An 18,936-nucleotide genomic window follows, 5' to 3' on the forward strand; every position below is an offset into this window, starting at 1 on the left:
CTTGTCCATCATGGACGGCTTCGACCTTCTCGTCGTCAACGGACTCGTGGTGACTGCCTCTGATACGGCAAACTACGATATCGCCATCAAGGATGGCAAGATCGCGCTTTTGGCCCCGCCGGGCGTGCTGAGCCCGAGTAGTGCGAAGAGGGTAATTGATGCCGAGGGAGGCTATGTCATGGTATGCTGTATTCTGTCTTGATTGTCTGTGTTCTGTTGCGCTGGTGATGATTTGGAACACTGAACAAACGGCGTCCCGAGTTTGTAGCCCGGCGGCATTGATTGTCATGTCCACCTCGAAGAGCCCGCGCTGTTCGGCGGCAAGGGGAGGAGCTCGGACAACTTTGAGACGGGTACCAGGAGCAGTATTTGTGGAGGGACCACGACGATAGTGTACGTCGAGACCACCCGTACAGGGGGCCAACACTGATTGCCACCTCTCAGAGCGTTTGCGCCTCAAGCGAAAACCATGCCCTCCCTCCTCCAAGTCCTCGAGGACACGCAAGCCCGAGCCAAGGACAACTGCTACACGGACTACTCGTTCCATATGCTCGTCGGCCACCCGGGAGAACAGGCGCTGTCGGAATTTCCACGTCTGCGAGAACTCGGCATCTCTTCGCTCAAGATATACATGACCTACGCGGCTCTGCAGCTGCGAGACGATGAGATCCTTGACGTATTGCTGGCGTCGAGAAAAGAAGGCATCACAACCATGATCCACGCGGAGAACGGAGACGTCTTGACCTGGATGACCAAGAAGCTGGAGGAGCGCAAGCTGTTTGCGCCAAAGTACCATGCCACATCTCGGCCACAGATCGTGGAGACGGAGGCAACGAATCGGGCGATTGCTCTGGCTGAGCTGATGGATGCTCCTATGTAAGTCGTCACTATTACATTCTCCTTTTGCTTTGCAAAAGGCATGGGCTGGTTGGCTAACCAGCACGCCGATGCAGCCTCGTCGTCCACGTGTCATCGCCCAGCGCCGCAGCCCATCTTCGCAACGCCCAAACGCGTGGACTGCCCGTGTACGCCGAGACGTGTCCACAATACCTCTTTCTGACCCGCGACGACCTGGATAAACCAGACTTTGAGGGGGCAAAATGCGTCTGTTCCCCCCCGCCTCGCGAGTCTGCCCACGACCACGACGCGATCTGGATAGGTCTCGCCAACGGCACATTCACCGTGCTTTCGTCGGACCACTGCCCCTTCATGTACGAAGACTACGAGAAGGGCAAGAAATCCATCATCAGCGCGGAGTACCCCGAGGGCCGATTCAGCGGCATCCCGAACGGATGTCCCGGGATCGAGACCCGTCTCGCACTGACGTTGAGTGCGAACAGACTCCCCCTGCAAAAGTTTGTCGAAGTGACCAGCACCAACGCCGCGCGGCTGTACGGTTTGTACCCACAGAAAGGCACAATCTTGCCGGGCGTCAGCGACGCCGACCTCACCATCTGGTATCCGCCAGGAAAGCTGGGGACGTTCAAGCTCACAAACTCGATGCTCCACCACAATGTGGACTACACTCCCTTTGAGGGGATGGAGCTCAATCAGTGGCCGAGGTATACCATCCTCAGGGGCGAGGTGGTATGGGACCGAGACGGCGGTGGGCTGCTGGGCAAGAAAGGGTACGGTAAGTTTGTCCCCAGAGGGCCGAGCACGCTGCCGGGCCCGAGAAAAGCGGGTGAATGGGACGTGAGTGTTTTCTAGGATACTCCTACACCAGAGAAGAATGGAAAGAAATTTTGTCCTAGACGAAGGTCATTTATACATATTGTTTTACGTTATTGGCTTTCGCACCGTCTCTGTGCATCTTCCACATTGCTTCTTCTCGCTTCATTTTTCTCACACCTTCTCAGTTGCATCGCTGGTCATTTGACCATTATCAATTTCGGTATACCTGGGCGGCGCCGCCTCCATTGCGAGAGACGCATCAGGCATGCCCGAGGAGACGGTGGCTCGAGGCCCAGCGTCATGCTCAACATCAGCGACGTCCCGCACTGCTATAGCTGCTGCTTGTTCAGGACCACGGCCACCCTGCTCCGGAACAATGTCTCTGATTGTCTCCCGCGCTGCTCGGTCACGGTAGCCTATGTAGCCGCGATAGATGCCTATCGCGGCACACGAGAGGCCGCCCGTCGCGATGGCCAGGGGGATCCCGATGGCGGGGTGGAGTGTGGGTTCGCCGCGGCTTTTCTGGCAGCGGTAGCACTGGCATGGTCCCTGGGGGTGTTGGTGGTGCTGATGTTGGTTGTGGCTGTAACTATGGTTGTGGTTGGCGCGATGGCAGCATGGCTTGTACGACTGGCAATTATTTTGCTTGTGCCGGTGGTGGTGGTGTTGGTAGTGGTGGCATCGACCTCTCGCCTGGTTGTGTGTGCATGCCGTGCTCGAGCTCAGCTGATGATTCGGGTCCAGATGACATTGTCTGCTTGGCTGGCATGGCTGGACACCACGGCAGCAATGGTTTGTGGCCAGTCCAGGGGCCTTTTCGTCACCATATGTGTTTCCCATGATCAAGTCTCTTGTCTTCCTATCTACAAAGTACCGCGTGGTTGAAGAATGATCAGAAATCAATGAGAGTGGACGGGGGTTATATATACTGTGACGCATATGCAACATTTCCCTCCTCGTCCGCCTACAGTGCGGACTACTACCGTGGACCACGCATCAAATGACCAACATACCTCTACAGATCCATCGAAGTGAACCAAGATCCCAGCCTTTTCCAACGACGTATCCGAAAGAAAGCGCGGATGAACTCAACATCCGACGTAGACTCTCAAGTCAGGGGATCGAATTTGGCGTCCCATAGAATCGTTGCTGCCGGCTGCAGATCATCTCGTGGGCAGGAAAGTATGTTATGGCGACTGACATGATTGGAGGTGAAATGGCGAGTATAAGATTCACGGGGGAACAAGGGACATCAAGTAAATGAAGATGGCACGGATGGTGAGATGGTAAGATGGTACTCGGTGGTGGAGATTGCAGTCACGGCCGAAAGCCTCGCGAACAAGTCCATTTTCGGCTTAAGGCGCGAAGAGGGTCTTCAAGAGACGCCAACATTTTGGATCCATTCTTTTTCTTATACCAATGACGTTTACGCTACTTGGAACTATACCTCCACGACTACATCAACACCTCGTACAGGCCTGAAATCAAAAGGGAGATCGACCGCCACCGGCTCAGGCTTTGCCCTCCACCAGGGGAAACCGCAGCTCCAGGCCGCCTTGGTGCGTGTAGACGCCCTTGAGATCCCCGACGCTTCGTCTCAGAATCCACTCCTCGCTGGTCAACTCCATCTCCTCCTTCTGCGTCTGGGGCTGCTTGTCGATGAGCCCGCCCTTGAGGCGCCGCAGCACCACGGCGTCTTCTGGGCGGGAGAAGAACACCAGGCTGTGTCGGTCGATCTTGTCTTGCGGGGGCATCGGTGGCACAACGCGATGGACGTTGGACCGTAGTAAGCCAGCGGTGAACTTGACCAGGGCGTCCCCCAGGTTGACCACGGCCGAGCCAGGCACAGGACGCACGTAGACCCAGTCGCTAGTGTCCGGCAGGCGGATCTGCAGGCCGCCCATCCAGTTGAACAAAATGGTCAGGGAGCCAAAGTCGGTGTGCTCGCCCAGACGAGCCCTCTTCTCGTCGAATTTGCCCGGTGCAGACTTGTTGAAGCGCACGTGGTCGCCGGATCGCTCCTCGATGCGGTGCAGCTTGGCCAAGGTGCCGATGGGGAGTTCAAGGTTCTTCTCGAGGTGGGTGAACATGAGGTCGATAGCGGCGCGGCAATTGCGGGCGTAGTCGCCCAACAAGGTCCAGTGCTGCTTGATGAGGTCTGGGCAGGGCAGCGGCTTGCAGTTTCCGACGAGGTCATCTTTACGCATCTAGAAAACAGCGAAACAAGACAGTCAGCTAAAATCGAAAAGACGTTTCAGAGAATCGGTGCTGATTGACATTGTAATTCTCGTTGCGCCCGATCGTACCGTCTTCCATCTCCCGCTCACCCAGGATCCGATACCCAAAGAAAGGGTCGAGCTTTTCCCGGGCAAACCGTTCCTTCTCCTCGTTGGGCAGCGCATGGAACTGCTTCTGCACGGCGTGGAGTTGTTCGGCCTGCGCCACGATCTTCTCACCCAGCGCGGACCCTTCCATGCTCAGGTAGAAGAAGCCGAGCTCCTTGGAGGCCTTGAAGAAGGTGCGCGACTCGTCCTCATCGTAGGCCTCGAGTTTGGGGAGTGAGATGGAGACGAGGGGTGCGGTTCGTAGGCCTTCGGCGAAGGGGGGATATTGATCGTGCGATGTTTTCAGGACCATGGCTGGATGATTGTAGGCGTGAGTGTAAGTCTGAATATGAGTTGGTTTTCGCTTGTGCCCGTGCTAGCTAGGAGGAGGTTGGTGTATGGATGTATGTACCGAGTATTGTGACATGTTACGGTACATATAATTTTCCCTTCCCCTCATTTCCTCACTTCCGCGTCCCTCCCGTACTATACAACAAACCACTCTTTCCCCCAACTTGTTGTTTCGATCTACGATCCAGTCGTTCTCACGGTTACAACTCCAACGTGCTTGTCCCCGACCCCCGCTTGACTCGGCTTGTCATGTTTGCCGTAATTGCAGCCACACCGCGTTGCCAATGAGAGAGAAGCGCAGGCACGACTGTTGACATCAACGGCCATTCTCCGACAAGCGTCATGACAACTGGGAGAATCAGCCCACGATCATTGACCTCTGCAAGAGTGCATGTACCTTTTTCCATACAGGGAGTCTTGCTGGTTATCCCCGGGCATCAATTAGACGTTTTGAGTGTTCTGTTGGAGTATTTCGTTAGTGGCTTGTTGGCTGACATGCGCACCAGCGAGCATTTGCTCTGATAACATTATTATGCTACCTATTTTCGCCTAATACGACCTCCTTTACGGTCCCGTGTATCGACTCGAGCTAGAGCTTTAACCCGTACCTGCTCGCAGTCCAACTTGCAGTTAAGTTCCGCAGCTCCAAAGTCAATAACGTCCTTTCTCATCGCCTGTACTATTCTGGAAATGCTCGAATGTTTCCAACATGCAGGCATAATCAGGAAAGATGACTCGACATTTTGTAAGACATGGCATGGTTGATCCAACCAAGTCCGAGCGAGAGTGATATTTCATGAACCATTTGGAGGGCCTTCTTCGTACGAGCGAAATCTTCACTACCATTGATACAACTCCTTCAGTGTCCAGTAGAACTGGTCACCACACATCCAGGGAAACTCGAAGAGTCATGGACGGCATGAAAAGCACTTCAACGTGCCTCTCAGGGAAGCACTAAGCTCTCTGTCACGAACGGCTTTCAATTGCCGGATTCTACGGCTCAGAAACTGTGACAATAAGTGGATGCCCAGGTTCTCGCATATAGTGGTGGGAATCTCAAGTTGGCCTGAAAGAAGACACGATACACTCAACGTCTGTGAAGGTGGAACAACGGCATTGCCAGTGATCAGTCACAAGAACATCCAGCTACCTCAAGAGTAGCAGTATGCGAAACGGAAACCTAAGTCCGTTGACAAGGCTCGACACGGAAATCGAAACACGCAGATATCCCCAAGATGGAGTATGTGTAAGAGGGAGTATATCACCATGTCACTTGGGAATTTAGCCTGAGATCCGGCAAAGTACACAAGCTTGGGGGGCCATCAAGCATTTCGCTAAACATGCTTTGACACTTGCTTGATTCCAACCTCTCTAGCAATTGATCAGGAAGTGATGTACTAGCCTGGCCCTTTTCCTCACCAATGTCCTTCTCTGCGGCTCCAGACACGGCTCTGTGGCAATGGAAGTGATGACTAGTCAATGCAATCACCTGCGAGAAGCTTATATCGCCCGGCTAAAGAGACCCTCTCACGCGCTATTGCTCAGCCTATAGGCAAATTTCGATTCCTTCCCCATGGGAGCGCGCCCTTGGGTGGTGCTGCTCTGTCAGTATGAAGAGACTCCCCGGCTACTCGGCACAAGGCTTTGTGGAGAGCCTTACCAGCTCCACCTGCCCCAGTGATGCGGGGAGAGAAAGGGAAACAGCTGCTGCCAACATCATCTCCATCATACTGCGAACACGCACACACGCTAGAACTGTTCAAGGATCAAACCTGCTTGTGGTTTATCAAACCCAAAGAAACTAGTACTTCTAGCTTCAACAGCGTGGCCAATTCCACCAGACCTCCTCAAGCTTCTTCTGACGTGCAATGGACCGAGTGGGAAATGGCCAAAAGGTTGAAAAAGTTCGTCCAATACGACAACAAATTCTGTCCATCTTGCGCGCTACCTGGCCGAGGCAGAGACAAATGGATATACAACGCGCAAAACCCATGACCCCGGGACGTGACACAGGACGACGATCGTCTCTTTCTCCCTAAGGAGTTCTCTACCGAGGATTTCTCTCCGTTTTCGTGTTCGTGATTGTGAGACGAGACTCTCTCTTTGTACCTGGTGACCTACCCGGACCATTACTCCGTTGATCACCGTCTCGGTTCTCCCCCACGGGGAATAAACATACAGGTTGGGGAGCCAGATGTGGTGGGTATGGGTCGGCCAGAAGAGGAGGCGGGGGATGAACGGTACACTACAGCATGGTCTTGTGGGAGCATGGGATCACTGGCGAGGATTGCCATGCTGGATGTCGAGCTAAGCTAACAATCGCTGCCACTACAATCGCCGAGTTTTGTGTCCTAACCCGGTGCAATGGCTAATTATCTGTGACACTGTTGGAGATATAGCTTTGGATATGGATACAGCTTGCTACATAAGCTGGCAGCTTTGTCCTTTCCGCAACCTGGGAAGTCTCAGTCAGTCGCTGATTCTCCCCGTCCCTGATCTCCTGTTTTCTCCCTCCCCCCTTTTCCATCCCATTTACTCCGCATCACAATGGATTCAGCCGTACACACCACACTCACCGTGTCGGAGGTTCTTGCATTGGAAGACAAGAAAGGCCTTGGCCTGACACCCGCACTGATCAGGCTCTACCTCGTCCTGGCCCCGGCCACCCTGGTGGTCTGCGCTACGAATGGCTTTGATGGCTCCGTCCTCAACGCTCTTCAGGGAATTGACAGGTGGAAAGACCAGTTTGGGCATCCAGACGGGGCATTGCTCGGGATAACGAGCTCAGCATATGCCCTGGGTGCGATAGGGTCGACACCATTCTCTGCCATTGTATCCGACCGCTTTGGCCGTCGATGGTCCATCTTCATCGGCAGCATCATCATGATGCTCGGAGTCGTTCTGCAATGCGTGAGCAAGAGCATTGGATTGTTCATCGGCGGCCGTGTGGTCGTGGGCTTCGGCATCAGTCTTGCCCTGGCTGCTGCTCCAATTCTTCTCGCCGAATTGGCCCACCCACGACACAGGGTTTTCTTCTCGGCCATGTACAACTGCAGCTTCGCCCTCGGCTCCGTGCTTGCGGCGTGGGTCGCGTACGGTAGCGTCAACATCCCGAGCTCGTGGGCATGGCGTCTCCCCACGCTTTTCCAGGCATGTCCGGCACTTATACAGACAAGTGCGATCTGGTTCCTCGACGAGTCACCTCGCTGGCTGTGCTACAAGGATCGAGGCGACGAGGCCTTTGCGATCCTGGTCAAGCACCACGGCGGTGGCGACCCGAACCATCCCCTGCCCATTGCCGAGTACCACGAAATGTGTGAGGCCTTGCAACAGGAGAAGCAGATGAAGCACCGTGGACTCCGCTTGTTTGTGCAGACGCCCGAGAACCGGAAACGGCTCATGATCCTGATCGCCCTCGCCGTCTTCGGGCAGTGGAGCGGCACGGGTCTCATCTCGTACTATCTCCCCAAGATCCTGGACAGCATCGGCATCACCGGACAGCAGGAACAGACGCGGCTCAACGGCATCGTCACCACGGTCAACTACGTCACGTCATTCTGCGCCGTCATCTTCGCGACCAAGGTCGGCCGCCGGGTCCTGTTCGTCGGCGGCGGCACCTTCATGTGGCTGTCGCTGGTGGGGTTCGCGACGTCTGTGGCGCTGTACAACGAGCACAAGTCGACCAGCGCGGGCCGGTCGTCGCTGGGCTTCATCTTCATCTTCAACACGGGCTACAACTTCTGCCTCATCCCGACACTGTACCTGTACTCGACCGAGATCCTGCCCTACCGCCTGCGCGCCATGGGCCTCTCCATCTCCGTCTTCACGACCAAGGCGTCTCTCTTCTTCAACCAATTCGTCAACCCGATCGGGCTCAGCTCCATCGGCTGGAAGTACTACTTTGTCTACGTCGCGTGGGTCGCCGTCGAGGTCCTCATCATGTTCTTCTTCTTCCCCGAGACAAAGGGCCACACGCTCGAGACCATGCCCGAGGTCTTTGGCGAGCACGTCCTGGACAACAGGGACAAGAAGATCATGGTCAACGATGATGATGATGTCCACGTTGTCGAGTTGGGCGGCGGTCCCACGGGGCTGGATAGGTCCAAAGGGTATGTTGAGCATGTCCACGATGTGGGTGTCTAGACTGGACTACCTGATATGAGACACGCTGTGTCAGAAGGGATGAATGTGAAGCACTGGGGATCAAGTGTCATACGGCCAATGGAGAAACAAAGACAGGGAGGGTTCGGAGGTTGAAGGTCGGGGCTACGGTCCGCCTGAGGGCTCTACGATAGAGACGGGGAAGGTAAAACCCCTAGAAAATGTGCTATTGGGCTTTTCATTTCATGGTCCCGATTCTCGATGGCGAATTTCGCGCCGTGACCGATCGCCGGGCTGGATGTGGTGTTCGTTGTAAAGTTGCTGGGAAAAGGCCTCGGCACGTCCTCCCTCCCGGCACCCTTATCCGCCTCCTTCTCCTGAGGCTGAATATCTTTCACTCACAAAATACTGGTCAGATGCACGGAACCTTAGGCAAGCATATTCATAGCCCGAACACAAGGTGAAAAGGCCAAGAAAAGTGGTTCGAAGAGCATATCATTTCCCTTGGGGAACCGAGGAAATCGATGTGTGACGATAGCCTGACGCGACCTCGTGCTGTGTTCCAAGTGTGTAGGGACAAGTAGGGAGGGAGATTGACAGCGTCGATGTGCCTGTGCCTGTGCCAGTGCCACGGGACTGGGATCGCAAACAGAGTTGCGCGGGAGTGGTTCCACGCGCCTGGAGGTCTCCAGGCGGAGGCGACAAGGCCAGAGCGAGACGAGGCAAAAAGGCTTAGCTCAGTAACGAGACTTTCGGTTGTGATCGGGGGCTATCGACTGGGCACACGCGAGGCTGGCGATATCCCGGAGGTCTCCTCACGCCACAACCCTTTTGGGTGTCCTCGGGGTGTGGGACAATGGTTCTATCTTGAATAAGCATCATATTTAAGCATAGAGATTGCATAGATGGTTAGTGTTGCCGGAAATGGAAAGGAGGTCATGTTCACAGACGCAGGTAAAAGAGAAGAATGAGTTGAGATGTCAATGCGACTACTCCGCATTTGTAGTGCCAAGACTCCTTCCTGCACATGACCTTCAACAAACCCTCTGTCATTACAAATTCCCATCCATGCTTTCCCGCTAAAACGCATCGAAATGGCGCTAAAATGACACTAGCAATTTGCATCATGCGAGTCATTTTCCCAACTTCATCCCCAGTTCCTGGTTCTGCTGGTTCTGTTTCCGTTTCATTCCTGCAAGTCAACACCCTAAGCACCCCAAGCCTCCTCGGCTTCGACCGAATCAAATCTCTCGAACTTCTTTGTTCCTCTCGCTAACGTCTCTCGCTGCGGCGACTGCTCCCAAGGCCTCCGTGATCAGGTGGATTACATGATGCCGCCTGTCGCCCAAGAGCTCTTTGCCCAGGCTGTACGCTCCCACGGCTTCTTCCAAAAGCCGTCTGGTGTGGCCAGGGCCCTCCAGGTGCTCGTGGTGATGTTCATGATGTGAGTGCCTACGTGGGCGAGGTGAATGGCGATGATGATGTTCTTCATCGCTGCTGCTGATGTACTCGTCTTCCTCGCGTTCCCGCTTTTGCTTCTGGAGCAGATGGAACGCTCCGACGGCGACCGCTGCGCCAACAGCAGCCTTGACATAGTGCTCGTTGGCGTCCTTATAGTCCTCGGCGACTGCTTTGCCCAGTTCGTTGGCAGCATAAACACCACTGGCGGCCATGACGCCTACCTCGAAGTTGGTCTTCAGGGAGTGCAGGCCATCATTGTGTGGTTCAGGCATTGCTGATTCTCTTTCTTGACTTTTTCTTGGTCATGAATATGGATTTGTTTATGGGAGGATAGAGCCCAACGCGTCGTCAAAGGGGAACAGACTCAAGCTCTTATACTTGTGGGGTACGAGGTGGAGAAACTTCTGGGTCCCTCGACATCAGGTGCTCCAACAGCGATCAGCCTGCTGGACCGGCCCGTCCAATGGAAATATTGGGCTTGTTGACGTTTACGAGCATCAGGTTGACAATTCGAAACTCGACCACTTTGCAATCAGGATATTAGTTTACGGCCCTTTGCTCCTGCTTGCGAGGTTGCTCGGACGCCTTTTCACAGCAGGTACGATGCGAGGCTGAACTCTCGAATACGGCCGGTTACTGGCGATTGATGCCATCTCTGGCATTCCCCGGGCGTTGCCATGCGAATCAAGTGACCTGCATCACGCAAGGCACGGTTGCCTACACCTTCACGGAGGGCAAGAGCAGACTGACCAGCTTCGTACGCCAAAGTACCCTGCCGTTCGACGATCATACCATGGCTACAATGGGAGGCAGAGCCAGCCACAAACCATTTCATACGAATCAGTCTCGACTGCGTCGGGAACCAACCCTCCACCATGAAATCCGGACTGTGTGCCAAGGTAGCTGCCCGGTTACAACATGCCCATTTTGATGATAGTGTCCTACCCAAAGAGGCACGCTGCTGTTCGTATCTCGCTGGTGTCTCAGGTAGGCAACAGCTCCAGCTTGGCCACACCGGCGGTCATGTCCCCAGATTTTGCTAGCTCACGCGACCAACAATTTGATGAGCTTCCGAGGCTCTTTTTCCATCACACCACACATAAATGCCAAAATACAACTACTCTAAAAGCAGCCATCATTCAAGGTAGTCTTAATACCAAGACACTTATTGTACGAATAGGGAATCGCTGGACGCTTCAAGGTGGAGTGAGCTCCGAAATGGTCCGCTCTGCCACGTGATCCTTGGGTTCGATTCACCGGTTACAATGCCTCGCCATCATATATATATATACTCATGTGACCAATTGTTGGTGGCTCCAAGTGCTGGAATACGAGGATACATAAAGGGGTGTATGTTGGGACACCCGAAGCGAAAGACAGGAAAATAGGGAGTGTCTCTAAATTCTATCATATTAGACGATATAAAGCCACCACGATGTCTCCATTGAACCTCAACACAGTGCTGAAACCACCACATGTCACATTCGATTCGCGGGGCCCGTACCACCGCTCGTCTATACGCTCGGTGTTCGACTACCTGGGTTCTGGGGAGCTTGACTCGGTCTTCAACCAGAAACACCACCGCCGCCACAGCCAAGGGCAGTCGGTATATGAGGAGGATGTCGTCTTCCCGAACTTCACCGTCAGGGAGACGGCCGAAGCGTACTTTCTAGAAGGCGATTTCCCGGGCATCCACAACCCGAACGACATCAGGATCGAGAGACTGGGCTCTCAAGGCCTGCATATCGAGGCACACGTGCCGGAACTAGACCTGTACCACGAATGGGGCAACAACTTTGGGATCTGGCCGGGCAGAGATACGCGGGTGGAAAGAGGGGCCAGCGATACCGCCACGGCTGTCACCGAGGGTGGCGGACACGGCAGTGGTGCAAAGCCCAAGGCCGTCGAAATGAGGAGCCGCTCACGGGATCGCGACCACGAGCACGAGCACGACCATGGCCATAAACATGAACACAACGACGCCGGCGAAAGCGGCAAGCCACACAGTAGCGAGAACGACGCCAAACCCTCGGCCAAACAGGCCGATCCTGCGAGATCCAACAAGCTGCACCGCAGGGAGTCTTCCTCGTACGGCGACATGGACGAGCCGACGACGACGTTGCTACTCTCCGAGCGCCACGCAGGCCGGCTTCTTCGATCGTTCAGTTTCCCCCAGCCGGTCGACATGGACAGGATGAGAGCGCGGCTCAAGGACGGGGTGTTGCGGATCGCGCTGCCCAAGGCATCGATCCGGGAGAGGCAGTCGAGCTATAAGATTGAGTATGGCGGGTGAGTCGTGGAGGCCGGCCGGTTTAAGCTTTAGGAGGGGTGTTACTTCGACTCTACGTGTATACGATACGATGAAGACGGAGAAGGGAGGTGCTCGGGAGCTTTCTGTTTTGTCTGCTCAGCAATATCCATATTCATCCTTGGACGTCGAGGATAGGCAACACGTCAACCAGTCTTGGTATTTTGATTATGATAGTCCATCGAAGAACCAACTCCCACTGACCAAAACTTGTATCAAGGTCATTATTTGGGCCACAGGGCGCGGTGCATAGAGATTTTGTTCGCTCAGCCACCGAGCTGTCATTCGACTTCGAACCGTTCATGACTGTACGGGAGGCTCTCTGCCCGGCCCAGAGCAACAACACCATCTCAGTCACCCGTCACCGTCACCGTTTTGCTCTTTGTTTTTCATTCTCGACGAGGTATACGTATTTTGGCGGGAGCTGAAAGTCCGGGCTGTCTTCGGGGCATTGAAATAGGCAATCACCCGAGCACCACCTCATGAGCTGCACAAAGGCGGGTTCGAAGTCGAACGTTGGTTTTGGGGACTCGTTGGATCCACTTTTCTCTCCCTGATCCGTCTTCTCCTCCCCCCCCCTCCCCCCCTTTTTTTCGGTAAAGCCTTGCGCCATCACACACTTCATGTTTAATGTTTGACAAGGCAGCAAAATACAACGTACAACGTACTTACTTTGGTGTGTATACATATATGTACCTCGTACCAGGTTCTACCGAGGTCCTACTGACCAAGTCACCTTCAAGCAAGTCCTGCAGCTCAAGTATGTTACAAAGACCAGGTAGACATGTACCTCGTAAGAATTTGACATGTTCGTCTCACGCAATAATATGGGTGCTATCCTATTCCAGCATGTTATATATACTTCCAGCACCACTGCAGCAATCCATCTCCATCTCCAATACAAACAGTAGCTACCTAGTAAGTACTCCTAGGGAATAATTCGTCCGGAGTACAAGTATACCACTCCTGGAACCACTCCCGTAAGCGATACGAGGGAGGTATAGACCTCTAGTCGAACCCTTCTACCTGTTCTACTGTAGTTCACCGGGGGTACGTAGATTGTGTCGTCGGCATTGTATGTTCCCTGCTGGCGTCTTATCATGCACTGGCTCAGCAGAAGCCATATTCCATCAGATCCGTTACGTACCTCAATTGTAAGTGCTTTACACGGCCTTGTCCTTTTCTTTCAAGCCCGAACCCGTACTCGTCATCGACTCCTCTCTCGCGCTCTCTCTTAGGTGTCTCCTCGTACCCCAGTTCACAATATGTTCATAAGTACGTTTGTCATTCAAGGTACAAACTCCTCACCATTCACAGGCGACGAGGATATTTTGTGAGCGTTCCGTTCCAAACCCCAACACCACAGCTCCGAGCCATACCATGGATTCGGCTTCCGGTTTTCGTTGCCGCATTCTCATCGTGATATCGTAGCTCAAGCAGACCAAAACCACCTTGGAGCCTCTGTCACAGTTGTCAATGGAGTGCATTCCCCCTACCATCAGGTCACGTCCCATTATTGCCGTCCTCAACAGACGTCTTGATCATGTCTGATCATACGTTGGATTCTAGCTCTGAGTCATCATCACTGTTGTGAACCCACAAGTCATCCACGCTTTGAAGAGTTTGCTGATTACCCTTGGCCTCATCACCGGGCCAACCCCCAGGTGCAGGATAGGTACTCTCGACAGAATAGTATTGGGCCTTGATGCGAAAACCACAGGAATTGTGTACATCCATCGGGTCCGCATCTTTGCGACACGACAATTGGACGTACCACTGTTTGTCAAGGAAATGCTCAGGAAATTTCTCGACAATTTGTGGAACGACGCCGCACTCGATCGGTTCCTTGGTGATATACTTACGTTGGCCGATGAGGTAGCTGCCAATATTCACCTGTGTCCTTCCCAGTATCTCTAACCAAAGGTTCAAGCCGGTAGTCAGGGCGCTAGCGGCGCGCTCTGGCTCCCAGCTACCATACCTGGATACATAACAAACAATACCCCCTCTGGCGGCAAACACGAGCGGTTGTTCTGGGCGCATAGCCTCGACCATCTCGATTGCACCAGCTTGCACCAGTCGTTCGAGCATGATTCTCAGGCAATTCAGATGTTCGTCCTCGACAAATGGCAGACGCGGGAGGAGATAGTGTAAGATAGTTATACCAGGAATGATGTCGATTGTCGCCATCTTCGACAGATCTGTAATGTTTGAGAAAACGACGTAAATCCTGCGAAGATTGGCATGCCAGATGCGACACTGCATCAGCATCAAGGACATATAAAAGAAATCCAGTTCCTGACCGACGAGGTTGATTCTCTCGGGCGCTATCAGCCATTGAAAATCTTCTGGCGTGATTTGGGACAGATGGCCAGCTCCCATGTGCGTGGCCTCGTCAACATGACCCGCACTGCACGACGCCGGCGACCAGCCAAACTCAATGCAGATGTTTTCGTGCTCGACGAGAGCACGCACAGCGTCTGAATTCGACACAATTTGGGGATCTTCCCAGCAGAATTCGGTCATGGAGCCCTCCCAATAGGTGTTCCATGGATTTACATGGTCCCAGAGGGCCATGACCGACGCCTCTGGAAGGGGCATGCCACCCACAACAAAATGTAGAGCAGTTCTAGGGAAAGTGGTCAGCCCAAGACAGCGAGACCGGGAAAGAGGCATACAATTGAATCGTCGTGCGTCCGCAATAGCCCCGAAGTACCGTCATAGCCGTGTCTGCACCTGCGTCAAGAAGGATACGACACACATCGGCATGTCCGTAATACGCAGCAACCTGAAACATCCTGATGGTCAGTAGTGCCACAGGTGGTGAGTGTGCCTCCTTCTCCTCAGCTTGTGTGGCAGGCCGACTCCGACACTATTTTGGACTCGACGCACCATTAAGGGAGTTACTCCTTCGAATGTAACATCTGATGCGGAAGATTTCCCCTCGGCAATGGACCTCCCCACGCCGATCGTGTCGCCTGCAGCACAAAGGTGAAATATCTCTGCGTCAGGTGGAACAAGGCGATTGATTTGTAGCGTCAGCTGGAACCTTTGTGGACGAGAGTCAAACATGAAGGCAACCAAGTTGTTGAACATCCAGGACGCAAATGAAACAGACAGTTTGAGACCGTTATCGGCGGTACTGTTAGTAGTCTCAGCTCCACCCCGAGAATGCTTGCCTCTAATATACACATTTCCTATGCCAATATTGTACTTGGCAAACCAAGAGCTGGAGCTGGTATTGGCAATTCTCCTCTTCGTAGCAGACGATTCGAGACCGAAAGATGTCGTACAAGGAAGACCAGCTGCCTCTGAAGGTCCTTCTGCGGTGGACTCTTGGAGTACGACTTCCCTCTGGGGGGCACATGGTTTCGAAGTTGGATTGGTCAATATCGCAAGGACGAGGGTTGACTTGGCTCTCTCGAGCGTACTTTGTAATTTCACAAACCGCTTCCTGTTAAAGGCAGCCTCGACCTTGGCCCAAGTCATGACCCGCCTCGAGCTTGAAGTTCGCATCGTGCTTTCGAGTTCTTGCGCCATGTGCCGTAGGATCTCGAGGACTTTCAGGCACTGGTCGAGGGCCTGCTTCTGTACCAAAGTCGGCATCAGTCGGGTTTTGTCCGCTGCTCCAGAGAGGTGGAGGTATTCGGCGAGGATGGTACGCAGGAGGTCGGCTTCGTCGAGAATCTCGCGCATCTCGACGGGTGCGTCGCGAATGTTGGCCCGCAGTTCGTGCAGCTTCTGGGACACTTCGAAGAGCTGGAGCGCGAGGCTGGCGAGGCCCGCACCGCCGGCCACCACGCCCAGAACAGCCTCAGCCATATCTGTGGAATAGAAGACAGAGAGATCGAGTCCTGGAAGGATCGTCGAAAAGAAAAAGGGGGATGTGACCGGTCGAGGCTCCCAGAGAGAAAGTGCTCAGCAGATATTAAAACACGAGCGGCGCATTACGATACTTTCTCTCCTCATCCCCTAGTCCTGATATGAGCCAACGTATTCAAGACGAAGGAGTAAAGGTCAGAATGAAAGAAGTGAAAGGGAGGGCCATGATGGAAAGCAAGATGGTGGTCACTGCGGCAGTGTCAGGCCTGTAATATGTGCCTGATGAGGCTGAGCCGGTTGCGCTGGTCGAATAACGATTCATCTCCTGCGCCCCCGAGAATCAGCCTAATGGCTACCATCAGGCGCTGGGTGCTGCATCTCTTCCAATGTGTATCAGTATTCGGTATAGGTGGACTAAGCCCGAGTATGCATTGCAACACTTCTCAGCCTGTTCAGAGATCCTGAGGCCACAGGGTATGGTCGAGCAAGGTTGGTATTACTATCACTCAACTTTCCACAAATACTCTGGTTATCATTACAGTCACCAGGGAGAGGATACATCGTTTCCCTTTAGCACAACTGCTTGTCATATTGGATTCATATCCGCCAACACCAACTGAAGAGGCCTACCGCCCCCAACGCCATGCTTCCGTGGCAATTGGACGGGTAGCCTTGAGAGCCATACCTAATGACTCCTCCGAACCTGGTCAGCAGTCTCTTCGTCAATAACTTCGAAATTGGCATCCCGGATCTGAGGCTCGTGCTCGTGTTCCAGCCTCTCTCGCTTGTGTTTCTCCACCTTCTTGATGGCTGTCTCGGTCAAGGCCTGTCTCTCCATCTTCAAGGCCACGTCCTTCTTGCGCGTCTTTCGATCTCCGATGGCGATCAGGATGCCGCCCGTGATATTGCAGGTGATGGAGCACGTCAGAATTGTCGCAGTCAGGGCTTGCGGACGGGTGTGGTAATCTATCGCCCACGTACAGGTACCGAGCGCGATCTGGAAGAGTGAATGACAGTCTAGTAACACAACGATCGCCACCAACAAGCGTAGCGGGAAAGCATAATGGGTGCCTGTCTCGTGGGGCTTGTAGAAGGAATGCGATTTGGAGAATTTGGCTTGGTGGTGTATGAGTCTTTGCTGTTGCTTGTGCGTCAAAACAGAAAACTCATGGTCTTCTGGAGCCCCGGACTCCGGGTCGGCTTCCTTTTCTGATTGAGCAGGGAGATCGTTGCGGTCGTGCAGTTTCGGTAACCCCTTTTCTCGTCGCAACCTCCACGTCAGGTGGTGATAGTGAGCAATAAAACACATGTGATATGTGTCGACCGCTCGAAATGGCGCCATGCCATCACCGACGAGTGCAAAAAGAGCAACAAGCACGTTGTCGATTACGTTGATTGTGTATTCTTGTCGGTCTCCAACATAGATCCAACCTAAGAAACACGATTAGCATAGGATATTGCGTCCAGAGTATGCATTCCAACCTACCGATCAAGAAAAGAACCCAAGCCAAACCAAACAGGGTAATTAGAGTTGCATATAAAAACACGAAAAATCCAAGTGCTGTTATCACAGTTAGCAAATAGACACGAACACGGGCAGCTCTTGACAAACTCACGTTTCTGAATATATTTCCCAAATGCAACCATTCTCTGTTTAAATTTCGATCGTTTGGAGTGTAGCATGTGCCTGACATGATCGTCGAGAGCCTCCTTATCTTCTTCGCTCCATCCTTCTAGAGAGACGCCATGCGGTAGCACGGCGAAGTGCGAGTCCGTGACCACAGACGAAATGCTGTGTGTGCGTTCCATCTGAGGTTTGCGCTGGTATGACCAGGTCCGCTCCATAGGGGTCGGCTCAACCGATTCCTCTTCTCCCGGAATTGCTACGGGGGGCTCCTCTGAAGGAGCCCCTTCGGTGCCAGCTGGAGGCACACCCACTGCCTTCTCTTCAATCGTGTCGGGTCTCCGGGTCTGCGTTGGTCGACGGCTCAGTGTGTATGTCGGTCTTCGGTTTACCCATCTGCCCAAGTCTGGGACAAACAGCGAATTTTGGACGTTGTTTAGCGTAGTCAGGGTCGAGACTTCGGGGTCTAGAATTCAATCAGCATTGCCCAAGTTTAAAAACTATAACCCATGACTTACCGAGCACATCGAGCAAGTCGACAACTTCGTTTTCGTATTCAGGTCCTGGCCGCTCTCTCGAGGTATCGCTCATTCTGCTAATGATGGAGCGTGCAGCATTGCCGATGCTCCGTCTCCTACCTGGAACGCCGGTCACGTTCTCGTGCATGGCGTCGCGATCCACGGCGCCATCTCCTTGATCCGGTGCCGATGGGGTTTCGGCAAGAGTTGGTAGAAGTGACTGTCGCGTACTTTGCCTCGTTAATGTGCCTGAGCCCGAAACACCCAAGTTCGTACGTTGTGGTGCAGAATTGCTACGTCTTCTACCAGACTCGGAGCGGCTGGGAGGTCGACTTGATGTTGAATCGCCATCTTGTGCTGCCTGTCGCAGGTTCGAAGAGGGTAGTCTCCTGATCCCGACTGGCCGCAATCGATTGATCTGAGGAGGGGTATAGATCGTTCTCGTCACGGTCGGGTTTGTGACGGTGGCATTAGTTATAACAGTATTGTCGGGCGTGGACGCAACGACGGTAGGGGTTTGGTGCGGAGGTTGGGTGGAGGTTATGGTATAGGGTCTCCCGCGATGGGGGATGTGTACGGTGGTCGTCGTAGTCGTGGTGCTGGTCGTCGTGGTGTTGTTGGTAGAACTTGGTCCGGCCGGCGGTTCGGGTATCGAAGGGAAAGGCTCGGTATTGGAGTTACTGACGGAGCTGATGCGCCGCGAGCCAGGCTGTGATGAAGACATTGCGTGACCACTGCCCTCGGTGACGCTGCATC

General features: G+C 53.7%; 8 protein-coding genes across 8 annotated transcripts; 3 read left to right on the forward strand and 5 right to left on the reverse strand.

Moving 5' to 3' along the window:
* Window positions 1-10: 10 nt before the first annotated feature.
* On the forward strand, window positions 11-1,710 carry AYO21_00677 (hypothetical protein; the record flags this gene model as incomplete). Its single annotated transcript, XM_022650667.1, has 4 exons — window positions 11-181; window positions 269-393; window positions 445-876; window positions 954-1,710. 4 exons carry the CDS (start codon window positions 11-13, stop codon window positions 1,708-1,710), a joined length of 1,485 nt encoding a protein of 494 aa, XP_022517281.1.
* A 135-nt stretch (window positions 1,711-1,845) lies between these two features.
* Window positions 1,846-2,443, reverse strand: AYO21_00678 (hypothetical protein; the record flags this gene model as incomplete). The annotated part of the gene is made up of 2 exons (XM_022650668.1): window positions 1,846-2,257; window positions 2,361-2,443. 2 exons carry the CDS (start codon window positions 2,441-2,443, stop codon window positions 1,846-1,848), a joined length of 495 nt encoding a protein of 164 aa, XP_022517282.1.
* A 742-nt stretch (window positions 2,444-3,185) lies between these two features.
* Window positions 3,186-4,311, reverse strand: AYO21_00679 (hypothetical protein; the record flags this gene model as incomplete). The annotated part of the gene is made up of 2 exons (XM_022650669.1): window positions 3,186-3,881; window positions 3,952-4,311. 2 exons carry the CDS (start codon window positions 4,309-4,311, stop codon window positions 3,186-3,188), a joined length of 1,056 nt encoding a protein of 351 aa, XP_022517283.1.
* A 2,585-nt stretch (window positions 4,312-6,896) lies between these two features.
* AYO21_00680 (hypothetical protein) lies at window positions 6,897-8,492 on the forward strand (the record flags this gene model as incomplete). The annotated part of the gene is made up of 1 exon (XM_022650670.1): window positions 6,897-8,492. The coding sequence occupies one exon, from the start codon at window positions 6,897-6,899 to the stop codon at window positions 8,490-8,492; it is 1,596 nt and encodes a 531-aa protein (XP_022517284.1).
* Window positions 8,493-9,691: 1,199 nt separating this feature from the next.
* AYO21_00681 (hypothetical protein) lies at window positions 9,692-10,183 on the reverse strand (the record flags this gene model as incomplete). Its single annotated transcript, XM_022650671.1, has 1 exon — window positions 9,692-10,183. The coding sequence occupies one exon, from the start codon at window positions 10,181-10,183 to the stop codon at window positions 9,692-9,694; it is 492 nt and encodes a 163-aa protein (XP_022517285.1).
* A 1,163-nt stretch (window positions 10,184-11,346) lies between these two features.
* AYO21_00682 (hypothetical protein) lies at window positions 11,347-12,204 on the forward strand (the record flags this gene model as incomplete). Its single annotated transcript, XM_022650672.1, has 1 exon — window positions 11,347-12,204. One exon carries the CDS (start codon window positions 11,347-11,349, stop codon window positions 12,202-12,204), a length of 858 nt encoding a protein of 285 aa, XP_022517286.1.
* Window positions 12,205-13,770: 1,566 nt separating this feature from the next.
* Window positions 13,771-16,038, reverse strand: AYO21_00683 (hypothetical protein; the record flags this gene model as incomplete). The annotated part of the gene is made up of 3 exons (XM_022650673.1): window positions 13,771-14,845; window positions 14,895-15,058; window positions 15,109-16,038. 3 exons carry the CDS (start codon window positions 16,036-16,038, stop codon window positions 13,771-13,773), a joined length of 2,169 nt encoding a protein of 722 aa, XP_022517287.1.
* A 685-nt stretch (window positions 16,039-16,723) lies between these two features.
* AYO21_00684 (hypothetical protein) lies at window positions 16,724-18,904 on the reverse strand (the record flags this gene model as incomplete). The annotated part of the gene is made up of 4 exons (XM_022650674.1): window positions 16,724-17,469; window positions 17,525-17,599; window positions 17,655-18,128; window positions 18,181-18,904. 4 exons carry the CDS (start codon window positions 18,902-18,904, stop codon window positions 16,724-16,726), a joined length of 2,019 nt encoding a protein of 672 aa, XP_022517288.1.
* Between the last annotated feature and the right edge of the window lie 32 nt (window positions 18,905-18,936).

Source organism: Fonsecaea monophora (genome assembly GCF_001642475.1).
Source record: "Fonsecaea monophora strain CBS 269.37 chromosome Unknown Scaff2, whole genome shotgun sequence".
NCBI classification, from domain to species: domain Eukaryota; kingdom Fungi; phylum Ascomycota; class Eurotiomycetes; order Chaetothyriales; family Herpotrichiellaceae; genus Fonsecaea; species Fonsecaea monophora.